The 18,740-nt window shown below is 38.9% G+C and overlaps 1 protein-coding gene across 1 annotated transcript in view; it reads left to right on the top strand.

Moving 5' to 3' along the window:
* Positions 1 to 667: 667 nt before the first annotated feature.
* STX18 (syntaxin 18) overlaps positions 668 to 18,740 on the top strand; it is a 67,704-nt gene continuing 49,631 nt past the window's right edge. Inside the window, exon 1 of the mRNA XM_027896163.1 lies at positions 668 to 872. Within this exon, the coding sequence (XP_027751964.1) occupies positions 705 to 872 (168 nt within the window). The 5' untranslated portion in view covers positions 668 to 704. The remainder of the gene's footprint in view (positions 873 to 18,740) is intronic.

Genomic DNA, 18,740 nt, shown 5'->3' with positions numbered 1-18,740 from the left:
CTGAGTTGGAAGGGACCTACAAGGATTGTCGTGTCCAGCTCCTGGCCTTGCACAGGACCGTTCCCAAGAGTCACATCATGTGCCTGAGAGTATTGTCCAAACGCTCCTTGAACTGTCTGGCTTGGTGCTGTGACCACTTCCCTGGGGAGCCCATTCCAGCTGTCTGGGTGAAGAACCTTTTCCTGATATCCAACCTAAACCTCCCCTGACACAACTTCAGGCCTTTCCCTCGTGTCCTGTCGCTGGTCACCACAGAGGAAACAACCACTGATCGCACGTGTGGCCATTTCCTAGGGGAGTCTCACACCAGCGCCCATCCCCAACCCCGTGCAGATCTGCTAACGTGTATTAATCAACTCTAAGTAACCCGTCTTTCCATGACCAAGCTGCCGAGCCTGGGACACCGCGGGTAACAGCACCACCGGGCGACACCTGCCACGGCGCCGCAGCGGGGCGGCCCACGGGCCGAGTTCTGCTGGGATACGACTCTCGTTCCCCGCAGAGCCGCTGCTGTATCGGAGGAGGCGGCAGCCCCGCTCGTCCGCACTCCCGGCGCCGGTTCCCGCGGGGAAGAGCCGCTCCCGAGCGCTTCCCGACAGGACCGGGGCCTCCCCGCCCCGTCCCGCCCCGCCGCGCAGGGCGGAACGCGCCGCGCAGGGCCGCGTTGCGCGGGGGACGGGCGCGCGGCGGCACCGGCGGCCGCCATGGCGGTGGACATCACCCTGCTCTTCAAGGCCAGCGTGAAGACCGTCAAGACCCGCAACAAGGCGCTGGGGGTGGCGGCGGCGGCGGGGGACAGCCCCCGGGATGAGCTGCTCAAGCGGGGCGCCGCCCGCTCCAAGAGCGACTTCACCGGCCGCGCCCGGGAGGTGGTGAGTGAGGCCCCGGGGGGTGGTGAGTGAGGCCCCGGGGGGAGGGCGGGTTGTCCGCCTCTCACCGCCGCCCCGGAGCGTCCGGCGGGACCCGGGGACAGCGACCGGGACGCGCAGCCGCCCGCAGAGAGCCCCGGGGCAGCGCTTTCCCACAGGGGTGTGGGCTGGGAGAGCCGCGGGCCGGCGCGGTGGTGGCGGCCGGGGACGGCTCCGAGCCCGGCTGTCGCCTCCAGGCTCCTCCGGGGCGGCTCGGGGGCTCTGGGGCCGCGGCTCCTCCTGCCAGGGCTGCGGCTCCGCGGTGCAGAACCTTCGGCCGTGCCGGCTGCGCGGGTGTTTCCTCACGCCAGCTGCCACGTAAGAGAGCGCTCCCACAGCGCTTGTGCTCGTCAGCGTTTGTAATGCCTCTGCCTACCTGCTGCCTTCGGTTTGGTGGCCTCCCCTGCCGCACGGTATGGCTGTAAAATGCCAGTCCTAGGCAAATTAAATGTACAGAGGTAATCAGAACGTTTTAAGACTTGAAAAGACAAGCACTGGAAAGTTAAAGAATTGCAGAGCTGAAAGCTGACTGGCATTAGTAACTCAGTAATTAGTAAGAACAGTTTTGTCACAGATTCTTTTCCTCCATACTGAGTTAAAGGCAAGGTTTGAATAACATATATTTAATAAGACACTGGACTGTACTTCGAAAGCTAAGAGAAAAAGAATGCTTAATACAATCTCTGAGGATACAGGCTTACAGAATGCATATGCAAGTTTAGGACTAAATGAAGAATGCACAGGTTTTCTTGTTCCATCATTTTCTGACTTAGGAATGATTTAGTTTTCAAGCACAGATATTAATGTCATATTTCTGTGCTCTTTGTACGTTTCCCAGTTGTAAGAGAGAGTACATAAAAACTGATGTGTTTTATAACACTTGATTAGTAGCTCAGTGATTGCTTTGAGGCCTAAGCAGAGGGTGTCAAGTTGGGTACCTGTTAAATGAACAGATATTCACCATTACAAAAAAATTGATATGTGACTTATCAGTTGTGAGTTGCTAGGGGGTGTCTGGTCAGTCAGACCTGTCCATAAAACTATATTCATGATCTTTGTCCATGAGATCTACCTCCCCCCCCACTGCATTTTTTCTGATTTTAACTAAAGGCAGTGTTAGAGAGAACAGGCTTCTTCAGTCTTACCCCAGGCAGAACAGGGCAAACTTTTCAACCTTCTTCATCAACAAGGCTGCAGCTTTTAAATCTGCACTTGGGCTGGTGCTGAGGGCAGGTTGTTACCCCGTAAGGGTTTAGCAGTAGATGGTGTTTGGATGTATTAATGAATTTCACAGCAGAGGAAGCCTGAGGAGATCTGAGGTTTTGTTCCTTCTGAAACTTTTTACCTTCTGCCCCATTGCCACCAGTGTTATTTCTGTCTGCATTTCCATTCCTTCTTCTCAGTTTTACTCTGTATTTCACATAACAGCCTCAAACTAGATTCATGCCCACCTTTTCCACCCTCCTAGGGTTTGCTCCCTCTTCCCTTTCTATGACGAGAGCTCACTTGCTTTTGCTTTCTTCCAGTTTTGGTTTTCTTTCTGTTCATAATTAGTCCTTGCATCACCCTTGTCCTCTCATTGCCCCACCATAGTCCTGTGCTGTGTACTAGTGCCTTTTCCTCCTGCCTTAATCCTTTAGTTTTCCCTTAGTCACAGTTACTGTTTCCTGAAGACCCCAGTCCTGTCTCTGAAGTCCTCACCCTTTCTGAGTTTCCTCTGTGCATTGTCCAGACAACAGAATGAAGGGCAAAAAAGTGGATAAAAGTATCTTGATTAATTGCAAGAGCTTCAAGTGAAGTGAACAGTGAATGCAAACAGGGATGAGCTGAAGCTCTTGAGGAGGAACATGGGTTTAATTAATGGTACTTATATAAACAACAACTTTGGAGAAGAAGTGAAAGCTAAAAATGTGTTGCTGAAGCATGTGTGAACATGATATCTCTTGACATGCAGGTCATGGAGAAGGAGCAGATGGATTGGCCTTGCTCTGTAACACCTGTACCTCTGTGACAGCGAGCCAGCAACATGCCAGTCCGCATCTAAATGTGTGAATAAAGCATTGAAATTGGAGCTAGAAGAATAAGCTTTATAGTAAAATAGATAATGATTTCAACTGCTTGTTTCAGCCAAATACAGTTCAGTTTGATTATGTATGTGGCATACCCTCTTTCAAATACTTTGTTTAGCCTTGCAGTTAAAAACTTAAGTGCTTCTGGCAACACTGTGCAACTTGGGGCATCGACCACCTCTCTGGGAAGCCTGTTCTGGTGTTTGACCACCCTCTCAATAAAGAAATGCTTCCTAATGTCCAGCCTAAACCTCCCCGGTGTAGCTTTGAACCATTCCCACTCATCCTATCTCTGGATAGGGGATATATTCTTTTTCTCCTTTCTGCCCCTGAAAGACTATGAGTCTTGCTCTAGGATTTGAGAACTTTGGAGATATTTTGTTTTGTTTTTGGTTTTGTTTTGTTTTTGGTTTTGTTTTGTTTTTGGTTTTGTTTTGGTTTTGTTTTGGTTTTGGTTTTGTTTGTTTTGGTTTTGTTTGTTTGTTTTCATTGTGTACAGTCTTAAGTAATGTTTAAGAAGGAAGATAGAAGGTGCTTAGCATTTGAGGAAGAAGCTGGCAAAATTGTAGCAGTAATCTTACACAGCAGGCTTCTGTATTTATGGTGAAGTTTCATTGCACTTGGGAGATAGAATTATAAAGTCCTGGTTAGCATTCTCAAACTTAATGTGATTTTTTTAGTGTGTTGACGTAGGCATAGAGAATGTGGAATATGAGTTTTGACTTGAATAGATATGGTGTGGGGAAGCTGGTTTAGAGATGAAAGGATATCTGTGTGCTCTTGGTATTTTGCATTAGTCACAGGAAAATACTTCAACATTTTGTATTACTTTGTATTTTTTTGAAGCTGACTATTTTATGCTCAGGTATACTGTATTACTGCAGTCTCTGGGGAGCTGATGAAGGTTTTTGTATTTGAGACTAAGTTGTTAACACAAGAATGTTACGAGGTCATCTATGACCGTGGTAATGTTGGTTGCAGAGACTGGTGTTGCTGGTGATGTTGTTAATCTGTGACAAAACTGATCCGTATAAATCAAAGATTAATATAATGGCTGTGAACTTGTTGAAAGGATTTTCTTTGCCCTGGCATTGACCCATCACTGTTTGTTTTGTTTTGTTTTGTTTTGTTTTTGTCTGTCAGCTGCATTGTACAACCATTGGGTTGTCTGATATGTAATGAAAGATGACTTATGCTTTACGTGTGGTGAATGTTTCTGGCATCTCTCCATCTCTTCACTGGTTGCATATTGATTAGGACCAGGTAAGAAATGATTCTAGAGGGAACCTACAGTTACAGTGACAGACTTTCCATTGCTTGCAATTTATAAAAGATTGTTAGAATTCATTATGTGTATGTCAGTGCTTTTTGATGAATTAAAACAAAAGCAGTATTTTTTTCTCTTAGACTTTACAGTGACATGGCTATTTTAAATGCAGTATACAGGGATATTTAAGTTTGCATTTCATCATACTTGTATAGGCTTAATGTATCTGTGGCAGGTTGATCCTGACTGGATGCCAGGTGCCCACCAAAGCTGCTCTATCACTGCCCTCCTCATCTGGATAGGGGGAGAAAATAGAACAAAAGGCCCATGGGTCATAAGGACAGGGAGAGATCTCTCAGTAGTTATTGTCATGGGCAAAACTGACTCAAATTGGGGAAATGAATTTAATTTGTTACCAGTCAAATCAGAATAGGATGGAGAAATAAACCAAAATCTTAACAACTTTCCCCCACCTCTCCCTTCTTCACTAATTCTCTGCCTCCTCCTCACTGGCAGCACGGGGAACTGGGAACAGGGGCTGCAGTCAGTTCATTGCTCAGTGTCTCTGCTTTGCATTCCTCTGCAGGGGAGGTCTCCTCGCTCTCTTTCCTTGTACCAGCATGGGGTCTCTCCCAAGGGGTGCAGTCTTTCAGGAACAGGCTGGTCCTGCTTGGATCCCCTGTAGTATCACAAGTCCTGCCAGCACACCTTCTCCAGTGTGGGCTTATCTCTTCATGGGGTCACAGGTCCTGCCAGGAGACTGCTTGAACTTCCCACAGGGTCACAGCTGCCTTTGGGCACCTCCAGTTGCTCCAGTGTGGGGTCCTCGAGGGACTGCAGGTGTATCTCTGTTCCACCATGGACCTCAATGGACTGCAGGGGGGCAAGCTGCCTCACCATGGTCTGCACTGTGGGCAACAGGGACATCTCCACTTCAGTGCCTCTCCTTCTGCGCTTGTCCTTGGTGTCTGCATAGTTGTTCCTCTCAGGTATTCTCCCTCCTCTCTCCAGCTGCAGTTACTGTTGTGCAGCAACACATTTTCACCCCCTTCTTGACTCTTATCCCAGAGACACAACCACTTTTGCTACTGGGCTCGGCCTTGGCCAGTGACATGTCCATCTGGAAGCTGCCTGGTGTTTGCTCTGTCAGACACGGAGGGGGGGAGGCAGCTTCAGGCAGCTTCCCACAGAAGCCACCCCATACCCCCCCTGCTACCGAAACCTTACCACACAGACCCAATATATTTGTTCCTTGGTATGGTGTCAGATTTGGGATTAAGCTAAATGACTGAAGAATTTTAAGGATTAGAGCAGAAGTATTTAATTTAAAAAAAAACAAAACAAAACAGGCTTGCAGTAAGTGCTCAGTGACAACGTAAGCAGCACAGAGTTTGTGACACTAGTTCACAGCTTTACAATGTCTTAAATCTCTTATTTTGGGTATTTTAAAAGATTGTGAGGTTTGGAAGGTGTTTTGCATTTGAGTTTCTGTTTTGGGGCAATATCAGGATATCTATTTGGGCCTTCCTTGGTTTTTTTATGGCAAGTATGAGCTATTGTGAATATCATCTGTGTCATATGCTGCTTAGGTATTTGAAAATATTGAAGGAAAGAGAACTTTTAATCACTGCTCACTGTTCAATATGTACTGGAGAAATGGAATCAAGGCTCATACAGTCTATTAACAGAAACAAATATAAATTAATGGTCAAGCAGAATTTCATGGTGGGCTTGATTGCAGCCATGAATAAAATCTCCTGATTTGCTATGGGAGGTTCTCTTCTTTTTTAAGGTTTTGCAAAAAACTAGAAAATGAAGTGTTGGAGCATGAAGTCTTCAAAAGCAATACCAGGCATATCTGAAAACATATCCATGAGATTGGAAAAATTGAAAGGTTAAATGTTTCTAAGTCTTTAAATGCAAAATTTCAGAATGATCAAATGTCCACGTTTGAAGCTGTTGAACACATAAGGATGCCAGATTCATGAGGCTGCAACATCTGTTATTCATATAAGCTCTGTGTATGGATTCTGTAGGATGATTAACTGATTCTTCAAAAAAAAGTGGTACAATAGGCCAATATTCACATAAAAAATATGTTCAGCTGCTCTGTACAAATGTGTAATGAGGAGGAAAAATCCTCACATAAAACTTGTCTCCAAAACTAGTTCTTGTGAAAGCCAGAACAAATGGCATTGAATATAAATTTTAAGCAAACATTTTAATTTCAAGGCTACCTGACTTTTGTAGTACACTGCTTTGGCTACCCAGAGGGTAGTGGTGGCTTTTTTTTTTTTTTTAATTTATTTTTAATTTAACATACTCTGGGTAAAACAGCTTTTCATGTATACCTGCGAAATCCAATGTATTCCATTGTTTGGAATACAGCCCATGGGATAATTCAAAAGAGCAATGCTGTTAGAAGAGATGGAGAGCTGATGTTTTGTCCTCAGTCCCAAACGTGGAGTCTTCCTGCATATCATTGCACAGTTTGGTATTTAGAACATTCCCATAGGAGAAAAAAGGGTAAGAGTGTTTGTATATGGAGTTTACAGTGGCTTCATCATTGCCACTGTCACTTCATTAATAAACCCCAAAAATGTCCCAAACCAGTAGCTTGTCCCCCAAATTGACTATAGAGGACCACCTTGAATAGCATGATGTAATTGCTGACATAGCACAATTAAAACTGAGTGTTTTTAAACATACATAGCTTCTGATCCCTTTCAGACTATTTGGGATCGTTTGAAGAAGAACTAAGAATAAAATTCAGCCACTGAGATTGTGTAACGTATGCAGGACTAACAGAGAAAGACAAGTCTACACCCTTACTGGAAAATTTCTAGGGATTCACAAGCAAAAATTTGAAAAATATTAGTAGATGAAATCCAGAGATCTAGATTTGAAATAGAGGATTTCTTGTGCTTAATACAATTTTAATATAATAAGAAAAAGAGTAGACTTGCAGACTGGGAGGTCCACAGGCTTTTCCACTGCCTGCTATTTTTGGATATATAATAACTTTGGTTCTTGGCAGGTACTAATGTGCTGATGCAGGGAGTAACACCATCTCTGTTCTAAAAGTAAAAGGTATATAAAAATGAAAATGCCAACTATTAAATGTTTTATTGGAATGTACAGTAATTATTGTGCTGCTGGTTCTGAGTCAAGGTCAGGTTGGTGACTCCAGAATGAATCCCATTATATCTGAGCTTTTTAAAAGACTGAGAAATATCCAAAATAAAGAAATAACCAGTTTGCTGTGTTTACTTTTATGAGATGGGACATGGATTTGCCAGGTCTAGGATAGACCTGAAAGAGACTTAATCCTTAAAACTTCCATATCCAAGAGTGGTACTATTAAAGTCTGTGGCAGAACACAGGCAGAGCATCAAAGACTGTGTGGTCATGTAGTGAACTGCTTCTGTTGTGATTGAATAGCTGATACTAACCAGTGCTATGAGGGAAATAGCCAATGGTTTTATACTCAAACTAAAAAATTATAACCTGATTTAATAAGGTTAGTTTATAGATCATTTTGACTCTAATGATTACATAAGAATAACTCCCAGGAGAGAATATTTGGATACAGGGGAAATATATACTGCTTGTGGTGTAGCCAATTATAGTCTTTATTAGAAATTAATGACTGTGCCAAATTTTGGACAGCGAGTGATATTTCAGTTCACTTTTTAACTTTTAATGAGAGGTAAGTTCTAATAAATTGGGCCCACAGCTGAGGTCATTAGGATTAATTCTGACTTCTCCCATATGCAGTTATGAACAGTCACTCTTTTCCCCAAAGTTCACCAGTGATGCTGCATTTTGTACTCATTTACATGAACGTGGGTTTCCCTCTCTCTCCCAGGTTGTAGGCAGAAAATACAGTTTTGAATTACACTTTTTCAAATAGGGAGTTACAGTGTACTGCTGTCTAATATTTCAGATTTATCTCGTTCTCTGTGCAAATTATGGTTAATGTTAGTTTTTAATTATGGGCATTGTTTTTACTTCTCATTTCCTTCGTCCTTGTTAGAGAAAAAGTTTAACCTGACAGATGGAAGGGAAAGAAGTTGGTAATTTTAATTAGTAGAGGGGAAACACATAAAAAGCTGGTTAAAGAAATAACAAAGATTCTTTCAAAAAATACTTTTGGAGAAGAATGAAATGCTGACTTTGTTCAATGCATTAGGATTAAATGCCAAATCACTAATGTTCTCCATGTAAGGCTTCTGGTTTTAACAAAACTCACATCAGAAACAATGGTGAGAGTATAGATTGGCCTTGAGGGAAAAGTTATGAACTCTTACATTTTGGGAAATGTCTGTGCAAAAGTCTGTCATTGTGTCCCTCTGCCCCCCAGCTTTGTTTGTTTGTTTTAAAGTACATTCTTAACTCCATGGGAATTATTTTCTGAATGTAACAGAACAGCAGGATTGAAAGTTGGCTTGGGAGACAACTTTCCTTACTTGCCTCTTAATTTTGTTTTGACTAACTGGACCCTATGTGGTGCTGAGGAATCCAAAAGTATCTAAGGCTGCAGTTCCCATTTCGAGGATGTTGTCTTCATCCTCACCTCACCTCCTTCCAGGCTGGTTGTGGAAGGTTCTTTCCTCTCTTGGGGTTGTTGGAGGAATTGTATCATGTAGCTGGTCACTGAGAACTCTTTCCTGAACTGTAGTTGTCCGTCAACACTTCTTGTGAGTTCTTGCTTTGTCTTTCTGCCACAGATAAGGGTAACGTTTGTGGAAGTTTCTAGAGCATATGGAAGTGGAAGAAAGCTGAGGTTTGATAGCCTCCTTCTTTTCTGAAACATAGTATATATTAGGATGACCTCTGAAGGAGAAAGGTGGGCTAGGGGCAGGATGGTGGGGCTTAAGAAGTCTGAAAGGCAGAGAGAGATACAGTGGAAAAGAAAGACAATAGTAAGTGAGCGGGTTTAGCTGGAAGAAAATGGAAGGATGTAGGATGGAGAAGAGACAGTCTTACATTAGAGGTAGAAATATGGGTTAAAAATAAAAAAAGAAAAAGAACAAATATCAGGAAATGACATGGAGGTTATACATCTGAATAGGAAAGAAAGGAAGGGAAATCTAAGAATAAAGTTGAAACTTAATATTTTCAAGGTTAGTGAATTTAGTTGATGCATTTAGGCTTTTTACTATTTCTCTGAGGTCTTTATCAAAGATTTTGGAGCGATAGGAACTCAGTATTTTTAGTACTTTCATACACTGTCATTGCTACAATCTTTGCACTCTGTATTTGTGTATGTTGAAATATAATCTCTTGCTTGGGACAGAAATGAACATAAAAATAAACATGCTCTAAAGAATATCAGTGTGATTTGTTAAGAGATTTAACTGTTGGGGTTTATTTCCCCAGGTATTAGCAGTGAGGCCAAAATAAAGCTATTTTCCCTGAAAGTTAGTGACTTGAAGGTTCTGATTATCCTCCTCCTCTGTTTTTTTGAAAATACAAGAAGTTTGGTGGATAGCAGCTGAGAGAAGGACTTAGCTGTGACTCTTCTCACCATCCTGCTGTTTCCATTTTCTGCGTGTGTAGTTTATCCTGCTTCTTCACTTACGAAGAGAGGGATGTTCTTGGACATTTGAAAAGTAACTTCTTTTATCTGCTGCTAAATCGAGACTTGAACTGAGGAGTTTTCTTCTCTCTGACAGTTATCAAACAATTTCTGAATCATTTTGAATCATTCTGAATCAAGTTGCTTTGAACTCTGAAGTGTATTAAAATATTAATAAAATGGAGAGATACTGTTATTTAGGATGCTAATTATGCTTCTCATGTCTGATCAGCAAAAAAATGTTTAATCTCAGGGATCAGCTATTTAAAAACATAAGGGTTTTAAAACTTCTCGCAAAAATCAGTTACTTATCCTTGCTTTCAGTGAGTAGTACTCACACTTGTGTTTTTGTAATTGAGGCTGGTTTTGGCCATCAGGGTTAGTTCTTGCTGTAATGCTGAGCTGATTACTTGTGATTTTTGGTAATGAGTGGATTAAGTTTTTCTGTGTTTCACCATGGACAAAAGGATATAATTTTTCAGTGAGGGATTGGGTAATTATGGGATCTGTCTTTGAAACTTCAGTTCAACTATACTTAAAAATATTTTCAGACTGGAAATATTAAAACCTGGCACAATAACTTCAGCAGTGAGAGCAATTAAAGGGTGAAAATTGGAGGTATGAATCATTTCCAGCAGTTTGAGGAAACTGTTCTTTACTGCTGAAAATATTACGGTGATATAATTGCACAGAATGTTAAATGATGGATACTTTCTTGAAAATGTAAGTTTCCTGACTTCACGGTGGTGTGTCAAAGCTTTGTCTGCCAAAACATGACATTTTATAGTGATCAGGTGTTTATTGTCCCCTTTTACCCCTTCCTTCTGACTCAGCCTTCCCTTTTGATAGACGGTAGTGAGAGCTGTAGAAGAGCAGATGTGCTTCATCTACTGAAATTTACATCTATTTCGTTTCCGTAGGTATTGTCCAGCATTTGAAAAACAAACAAAACAAACCCCAGATACAATTAAATGTAATCCAGATTCCTTTCAGTCTTTGATTTTCCATTATTAAAGGATTGCTTGACATTTCGCTCTGGATATTTCCTTTTTTGGTTGACTTTTAAATGGTTTTGAATGTGGATATAATCTCACTGATTCTAAACTGAAGATTTCATTTCTGTAATACAGGATGCAACTGACTGGTGCTTCCCACCTCTCCATGTCTCAGCTTAGGTAGGAGGTGTGAAATGGTTTTCAAGTGAATGTTGGTGGAGGTTCTGTGAGGATATCTGGAAGCTCCTAAATACTATGTTGGTTTATGGTTGAAAATAAGAGAAGACTCTTGGTTTTACTCCTATATTCATTAGACCTCTAATATGAAGTATTATTCTAATATTCTCATTAAATTCTAATGTGGTCATTCAGTGAAATTTTTATTTTTTTAATGAGAGTGGGGAAGTAAGGCCTCCGAAGCTGTTTTTCCTGCTTTTACTCTTTCCTGAAAAGGAAGGAAAACATTGTGTGAGCTGTAGAAGAACACAGTGCTTACTCTTAGGATACTTTATGTGTAGTGGAAGGCATGTTATACAGTGTATCTGTCTTTTTTATTACCGTGCACTTATATTAAAAATAAGAAGTGATAGCAAGCTGATGTGTGAAAGACAAACGTAATGGTGATGGAAACCTCTTAGTGATTAGTAGAGAAACAAATATTTATTGAAAATAAAAACCATATCTAAAGGCTCTAATGGTGACTTCTGGAAACATTACCATGTTGTGGTATTTGCAGTGCTGTATGTCCTGTACAGTAGATATTGTTCAAAATTGCTTGGGAACTGGAGCTTGCAATTGTGAGCTTGGAATGTCCTGCAGATAATTAAGTTGTGGTCAGGCCTTAGAAAAATAAAAAGTTCTCGAACTATGATTTTATAAACATGCTACAATAACATTTCTTTATATTTAACAGTTTCTTATAGAAAGCCGATACTCTCACAAGGCATTGACTAAAGGTAAAACATCAAGAAAGAAAAAAATATTAAATTAAAACTTCACTTAGAATGTTGACAGTTGGCTTGTAATATTAAACAGATGTGTGTGTTCCTGAGATATTCTTTCAGAACCTTGTTGCATACTAGTTTTCAAGTGGCAGCTACAAATTTTTGATTAATTTAAAATTCTGCTTTCTTCAGTTGTCTTTGTTATATGTTATTTTCTTTGGGTCGACTCAGCTGGCCAGTGTGGTGCATACTGTAGTTTCTGCTGTGATATTCAAGGAAAAACATCCCTTTATGTGGGCTTAAATTGAGGCATGGCTCATTCATCCATATAGAAAATTATTACATGTATGCAAAGATTCTTGAGCTTAACATTATCTTTGCATGTGTAAGCAGGGTAGTTACTGATTCTGGTTGTGAATGTGATAGGGCATAATTTGGCCTCTTTGGCTCTTAGGAAATATTGCACATAGAAGTCAATACCAAAATAAAGGAACTGAAGTTTTTAAAAAATGTAAGTTTAACGAAACATAGAAGGAATTATCAATTAAAGGAAAAGTGCATAGCAGTACTAAAATGACAAAGTGTTGTGTCCAATTCTGATGTCAACTTTTTTCAGAAATGTGATAGTGGTGGGAGGTTGCTTTGTTGTTTTGTTGTTTTCTTTTTTTTTTAATAGAAAGAGCTACAAAAATGATCCAAAGTCTGAAAAATCTACTTTGTGGTGAGAAATCCTTTAATCTTGTTTTGTAGGGGACATGATCACAAGAAATGAAAGTGTCTGATTTCTTCATGGATCTTATGAGGAAGCAGAATTAAAATACAAGGCTGCAAGCAGCACAGATTATTTGAGGTGTGATTCAACTGATCCTTCATTTGGTAGATTATGCATTACCTTAAAGTATCTTAAGTCAAGTGCAGGTATTTCAGAATACATACAGTACTCAACAAGTAATGCAGGAGTTAATGCAGAAGGATGGATCAGGAATTCCTTTTTACATGTGGGACGCTGCTTCATACCAAAGCAAGGAATTGGATACTGGTTTTTCAGATCTCAGACTACTGCTCCAGTGACCTGTGACTCTGATCAGTCTGACCTTGGACTGTGAATGTATGAATGTTCTCTCTTTGTTTTTAATAATAAATGAACGTATAGGAAACAACATGCTAAAGTGCTTCTAAAATAAAATAGCCATATGAGACTTCACAGACTGCTTAATCTGCCATAGACAGATTTCTTCCTCATAAATGTCAGAGGATAAATTATGTCTGAAGATGGTTAAGTGATTTTTTTTTTTTTTTAAGATTGAGGGAAAGACTAGTGGATGTGAGGTGTTCATTAATTAAATAATGCTACATCACTGTAGTCTGCATACTGACTCAGTTTCATGTACGTGAATTGGATATCTCCTTTGTTTTTTGAAGACTTATGTCAAGACACAGGGAGTGAGAGTAGCTTATTGTAAGAATACACTTTATTTTTCTTGATGTTATTGTTTCCAGTTCCCAAGATTTTTAGCTCATTGTAAAATCCATTAAAGTGTAGATGGGAATACTTATGAATACTGTTCATACTTATGAATACTGATGGGAAATACTGTTTGTTATGGTTCTAAATATGATATAAGGAGAACTGTACAGCAAATATAGGAAAATACTTATTAGAGATAGTGAAAATGTGAAGCAGAAGAAAAAAGGAAAAGATATCAGAGTTGATTAGTTGTTCTAAAATGTGACCTAGTTTAACTTCTTATATTTTATTTATTTTCTGCCATGTTACAGCATATGGAATTCATGGTGCTGTGGCCTGACTATTTAGCTACATTAGCTATATTAGCTTCACAATTTATTGTGTCAAAATCACAGTAGTAGTTTGTGGGTTCACACAAAACAATTGAAATATTTATTTTGTAGGGAAAATAGGACATTTTTTGAAAGAATTTTTTTTTCTTACAATGAAGAAGAAACCTTTTTTATATAGCTCTTAAATAAAAATCAAGATTTATTGAATTAAAAATATGCACCCCATGTAAATTCTAATATGGATATTATTTCAGTTTTAAAGAAATAGATTTGAAAGCATCCCTTATAGATGTGGGAAGGTAGTGCAAATATTACATGGATTTTATGTTTTGAGTAAAATTGCTTGCATCATTTGTTTTTACGTGGTTGTTACAAAAACCCATCATCTATTTATTAAACTGTTTTGAACAAACTGATTTGTATCAGTCAGTTCTTAAAATGCAGTGGAAGGAGTTTTTTCTTTCAGTGAGACTTGTAAATTGTGGTAGGAATTCTGTGCAGCCTGATGATGGCAATGGGCAAGATCTTCTGTCTGAGCAGGAGTACAAATAACTCTGTTACTTTATTGCATCTTTCTGCTGGGGCTTTGTGGTGGTTGGTTCTGCCTTCAGGTTTTGTCCCTTCTGTGGAGGACTTTGAAATAATATGAATAAAGTGTTAATCATGGAAACTACATGAGAACTTGCTTTTTCATTAGCCTGCTTGGAGACAGAGGGAGATTATATTAACATAGTTCCAATTATCCTTATTACCGGTGCTTGAATACTGAGGCTCTGTCAGAATGAGTCTATAGATGTCTGATCCTACAAAGATAACTTTTTTGACTGAGCCTGTTGCTGGTGAGATATTGTTGATTAAACACAAATGTGATGTTGTAACAAAAAAAAAAATACTTCCCTATTGGAATTTTATAAGCAAGATGATTGTTGTAATACAAATAAACTGAAACTCTTGAATAGTAAGTTTGGAATTAGGTTTCCTACAATTTTAAGACTGTGAACTGAACTATTATATTGCCTTCTGATTGCATGGTGTGTTTTCTGCTTTAAATTGCTATTATGGTAGCTCTAAGAGTCTCTGAGAGCAGAGCTAGATACCCTTTGCAGAGCATTTGAACTGTTAACTAAGCAAAATGAAGTCCTGGTTGTACTGAAACAGGCTGCAGAGTTATGGTGGATTTAATTGAAGAAAATACTTTGCAAAAAGTTCCTAGGAGAATGAAAGCTAATGCTCACTCATTGTTTGTTCTCCATTTTATCTTGAGAGAGAGTGAAGGTGAAGGTTCAAATAAGAGCTTATGGAAAAAGAAGTTTTCTCAAGTGCTGTTCAGGATTTTTTTATTAAGTTTTTTTGTTTTGTTTTGCAAGAAGTAAACTGATTTAGTTGGAACTATTCAAACATTGTTCAACTGAGTCCTAAGAGAACATTCTCCAAATGGGAAGGAATTATGAGTAAGGACATTTCTAATTTGTGTTACTTATTTGTATTTCCAAAGATATTCTGAACCCTAAATGATAATAATTCTAAAAATATTTATGCATAACAGTTTTTGAGTAAAACTTGCAATTTTCTAAAAAAAGTGTAGTTTTGAAAATCTGTATGAGTTGTAGCAATTAACCTACATGCACATTTATAATTCTAGAAAATGGACAGCATATTACATTCAAAGACTGGATCTGATAGACCCAAATTGCTTAAAACATCAGTTATTGAAGATGTCCCCCTGGGACTTTGAGAAACCATTTAACAGATGAAAGTACATTTTGAAAAGTTTGACCTTACAGGCAATCATAAAATGAATCAAAACAGTTCTTTCCTCCCCTGAAATGTACAGAGCCCATCTGTATCTAATCCAGTAATTACAGACTGAGTTCAATTACCTTTTCAAACTTAGAGCAGACTGGAGACTAGGCAGTGAACAAACATAGGGTTTTGTCTAGACCTCAATTGACCACAGTCTAAAACTTGAATTTACATCTAATTTTATTTTTAGTGTCGTTTGATAGTTTTTAAAGGATTTATTTTGCTACCTAGTTGCTAGATAATGATGGTTGCTACTTGTTGACTTGTGTTTATGGCTACATTTTTATCCCAGTAAAGTTAATAAAATGGGTCCAAGTCCTAATGGTTTACTGGATAAATAATTTTAATTTTTAAAAAGTGGATGAAACAGCTATTTTTAATATTTTTAATATTGCTACAATGAAACTATGAAAGAATCTGAACAAAATTATATAATTTAACATCTGTGCTCGTATCTATATATTTAATGTTCAGATTAAAACACCTACCTTTGAAGTTTTTCACTCTTTTAGAAAAATGAACCCCAGACTACCTGACTGCAATATTACTAGTAGCTGACACAGATTAGAAACTATGCTGAAAATATATTTTCAACTATTATTTAATTTCAGTTAGAGCAAACAAAAACTATCCATTCAGCCCTATGAACACTGTTCAAGAATACAGCTACAAGTTGTAGCAGTTAGTAAAGGTTATCACTTTGACCACCAACTTGAAGCTTGGGCATCTTTTGGTATTATCCTACAAGCAAAGCAAACCACATAATATCCACCTAGCTGGGAAGTATCTTGTACTGCATTCACTGTCTGACATAACATTGCCAGCATGACGTTATTCCTCATGTGACAGTTATGTGCAGCCTTCTCTGGACAAGCAGCCCCTGCAGCAAAGGCGTGTGTAGTTGGCAGGAAGCTGCCCCAGCACACACGACTTTGGTTGTTGCGACAGTACATTTCCTATCTCTTGGACAGCAGAGGAGGAGCATCGACTATGGACGGAATAAACACTTTATTTTTAACTTTTTAATTGTACCCTCTGCTTTTGATGGAATGGCGTCTCCTGGCAAGTGAAGGCTATGATAATTGGTGGATTTAGTTTAACTTACTGATTCTTAATAGTAATCAGTATTTTGTGGCAGTTGCTGTCATTAATCAAGAATGTGGTTCATGATGACTTCCAAGTCAACGCGTATTTGATGAATAAGGCACACTGTTGCAATGAGTAGTAAATTTGACATGACAGGCAGGAGTCTTTTGATGTTTAATTGGTTTTCCTTGTAACACTTGAGGAAAAAAAAGATCTAATGAATGTTGCGTTGACTGTAAAGCTGAGGCCCAGAAGATTGCATGGAATGTATTTCGTTTCTATATTTTGTAAACATGGTAAAAGTTCTCTATCTTCTGGGGTTTTTTTTGGTTGTTTTTGTTTGGTTTTTAGTGTGTTGTAGTTTTCAGAATGAATGATACTGTTCTGAAGAAGTAATATGGAAATATATAAAATTATTTTCATAATCATAATTTTAAAGCAAAATTTATAGTAGTTATGACCGGGAAGTGTAGTAGTTCTTGGTATGTAACATCAGTGTTTTCTTTCCTCTCAAAAAGGAAGGACTGTCATGCACTGAGAAGTCAGGAAATTCAATTTTCAGTTGCAGTCCTTTCATCAAAATCCTATTTACAAAACCACTCAGGACTTTTTTTCTCCCTGCCTTAACTCCACACTGGGAGCCAAGAAGACCTTTCAACTGCTGCAAATGGTGAATGTCATAATCTGTTGTACAATTGTATTTGGTTTAGTAGATTTATCATAGAAATTGCTGTCTAAAAACATAGAACACTTCCAGTAAGCCCCCTATCACTTTTTTCCCTCCTCCTTGCCATAATGTCCATAAGAAATAGAATTCACCTCGAAATTCTAGTAACATTTGGCTTGCCATTCAATGTACCATCAAGCTTTGTAATTGAAAGTAGGGATGGTTGATACAAGTTCCTGAATTTTTAATAAAATTCTGTTATAGCTTCATAGGAAACCGCTACTACATCCAGGATGCTGGATCTGTTTCTTGGGCTCTGTTTCATTTTGTAGGGCTTCAGTGTTGCACAGAACTTCAGAAATGAAAGCATTTCAGACTAATACCTAAAATGAGTGTGTTCGGAGAGTAAACTAAGGCTGTACTTGTAGTCTGAGGTTACATGAAATGGGAAGTCTAGATTTTGCACTGTGTTTACTCTAACCTAGGTAGTTTTACTTCCAAGGTGTAGTGACACTCCTGACCCCAAATTCAAAGACTACTAACAGTAACTTTTTAAGAGTTGTGCCTCCTGCAATAGACAGAAGTTGTTTCACAGGAGAATGACTGTTTCATAATCTGTCTCAAGACTTTTCATGACCACATCAACTGTTTGTCCCAAGTGAAGGCTGGTTGGTTTGATTCCACCTCTTTGCTCATTAGAAAAAGGACTTTGTTTTGTGACTGTTGCAACAAACTACCAAATTTCAGTGAGTTGCATCCAGTTGACACTGCCTAGTAGATTTTCTGCTGTGTGCTTTGCATATGCTTTATATTTGTACTGAAAGAGAAAAATAATATTACTTTAAAAAATAAACAAAACAAACCCTGTGTTTTCTGTTTAATGGAAGGGGAAATTTCAAAAGTGAAAGTATTTGTTCTTTGTGCTTCACTGATTATTTATGTGTTGGTTGTTTTCAAATCAGATAACTTCAGTCAGGTCTTATAATTGTACATGTCCACTGCCTCAGAGCACACGCTCTAAACCAGGCATAGAACACGTATCTTTTAACTCCCTCTGTTCAAGTAAATGCATTTAATTTTCCATGTAGGATCACTTTTAAATCTAAAGAGAATATTAACTATATTATTATCTCTGAAATTGACTTTGGAAAAAAATTGTGGTTCTTCAGGAGTCGCCCCGTTTTCTCCCGTTTCACTTATTTAAAAGAAGTAGCTTTCTTTTTCCTTTTCATTTGGTCCTTCCAACTCTTACTTTTTTTGACAATGTGTACTTTTGTTTCTGGCTCTGTTTGTTGTATTTTGTCCTAGTTCTCTGTTGGAGTCTCCCACAATTTTAGTGTCATTGTTTTCTTATTTCTGGTGTTTACTTGTCATTTAATTCCTTTGTTATGATATTTATTTCCTAATTTTCAACTGGTTTTCTATACGTTATAGAATTAGTAGACAATTGTTTATTTAAATGGTAAGAAACCATTAACTACATGTAGGATAATTTGGTTGCCCACAAATATCTAGTCAGTTGTTTTACTTTCATTCTGCAGCAGAAGGCAGACTTATTCTTCTTGTTGTTTTCTATTTTGTCGTATAAGACAAAGAAATTAAAAGTGCAGTCTATATGAA

The sequence above is a fragment of the Empidonax traillii genome, unplaced genomic scaffold, assembly GCF_003031625.1.
Source record: "Empidonax traillii isolate 1590-97213 ecotype Southwest subspecies unplaced genomic scaffold, ASM303162v1 scaffold483:size1218004, whole genome shotgun sequence".
Lineage (NCBI taxonomy): Eukaryota > Metazoa > Chordata > Aves > Passeriformes > Tyrannidae > Empidonax > Empidonax traillii.
The sequence above is the reverse complement of the archived record's forward strand: the minus strand, read 5'-3'. Positions and strand labels throughout refer to the sequence as shown.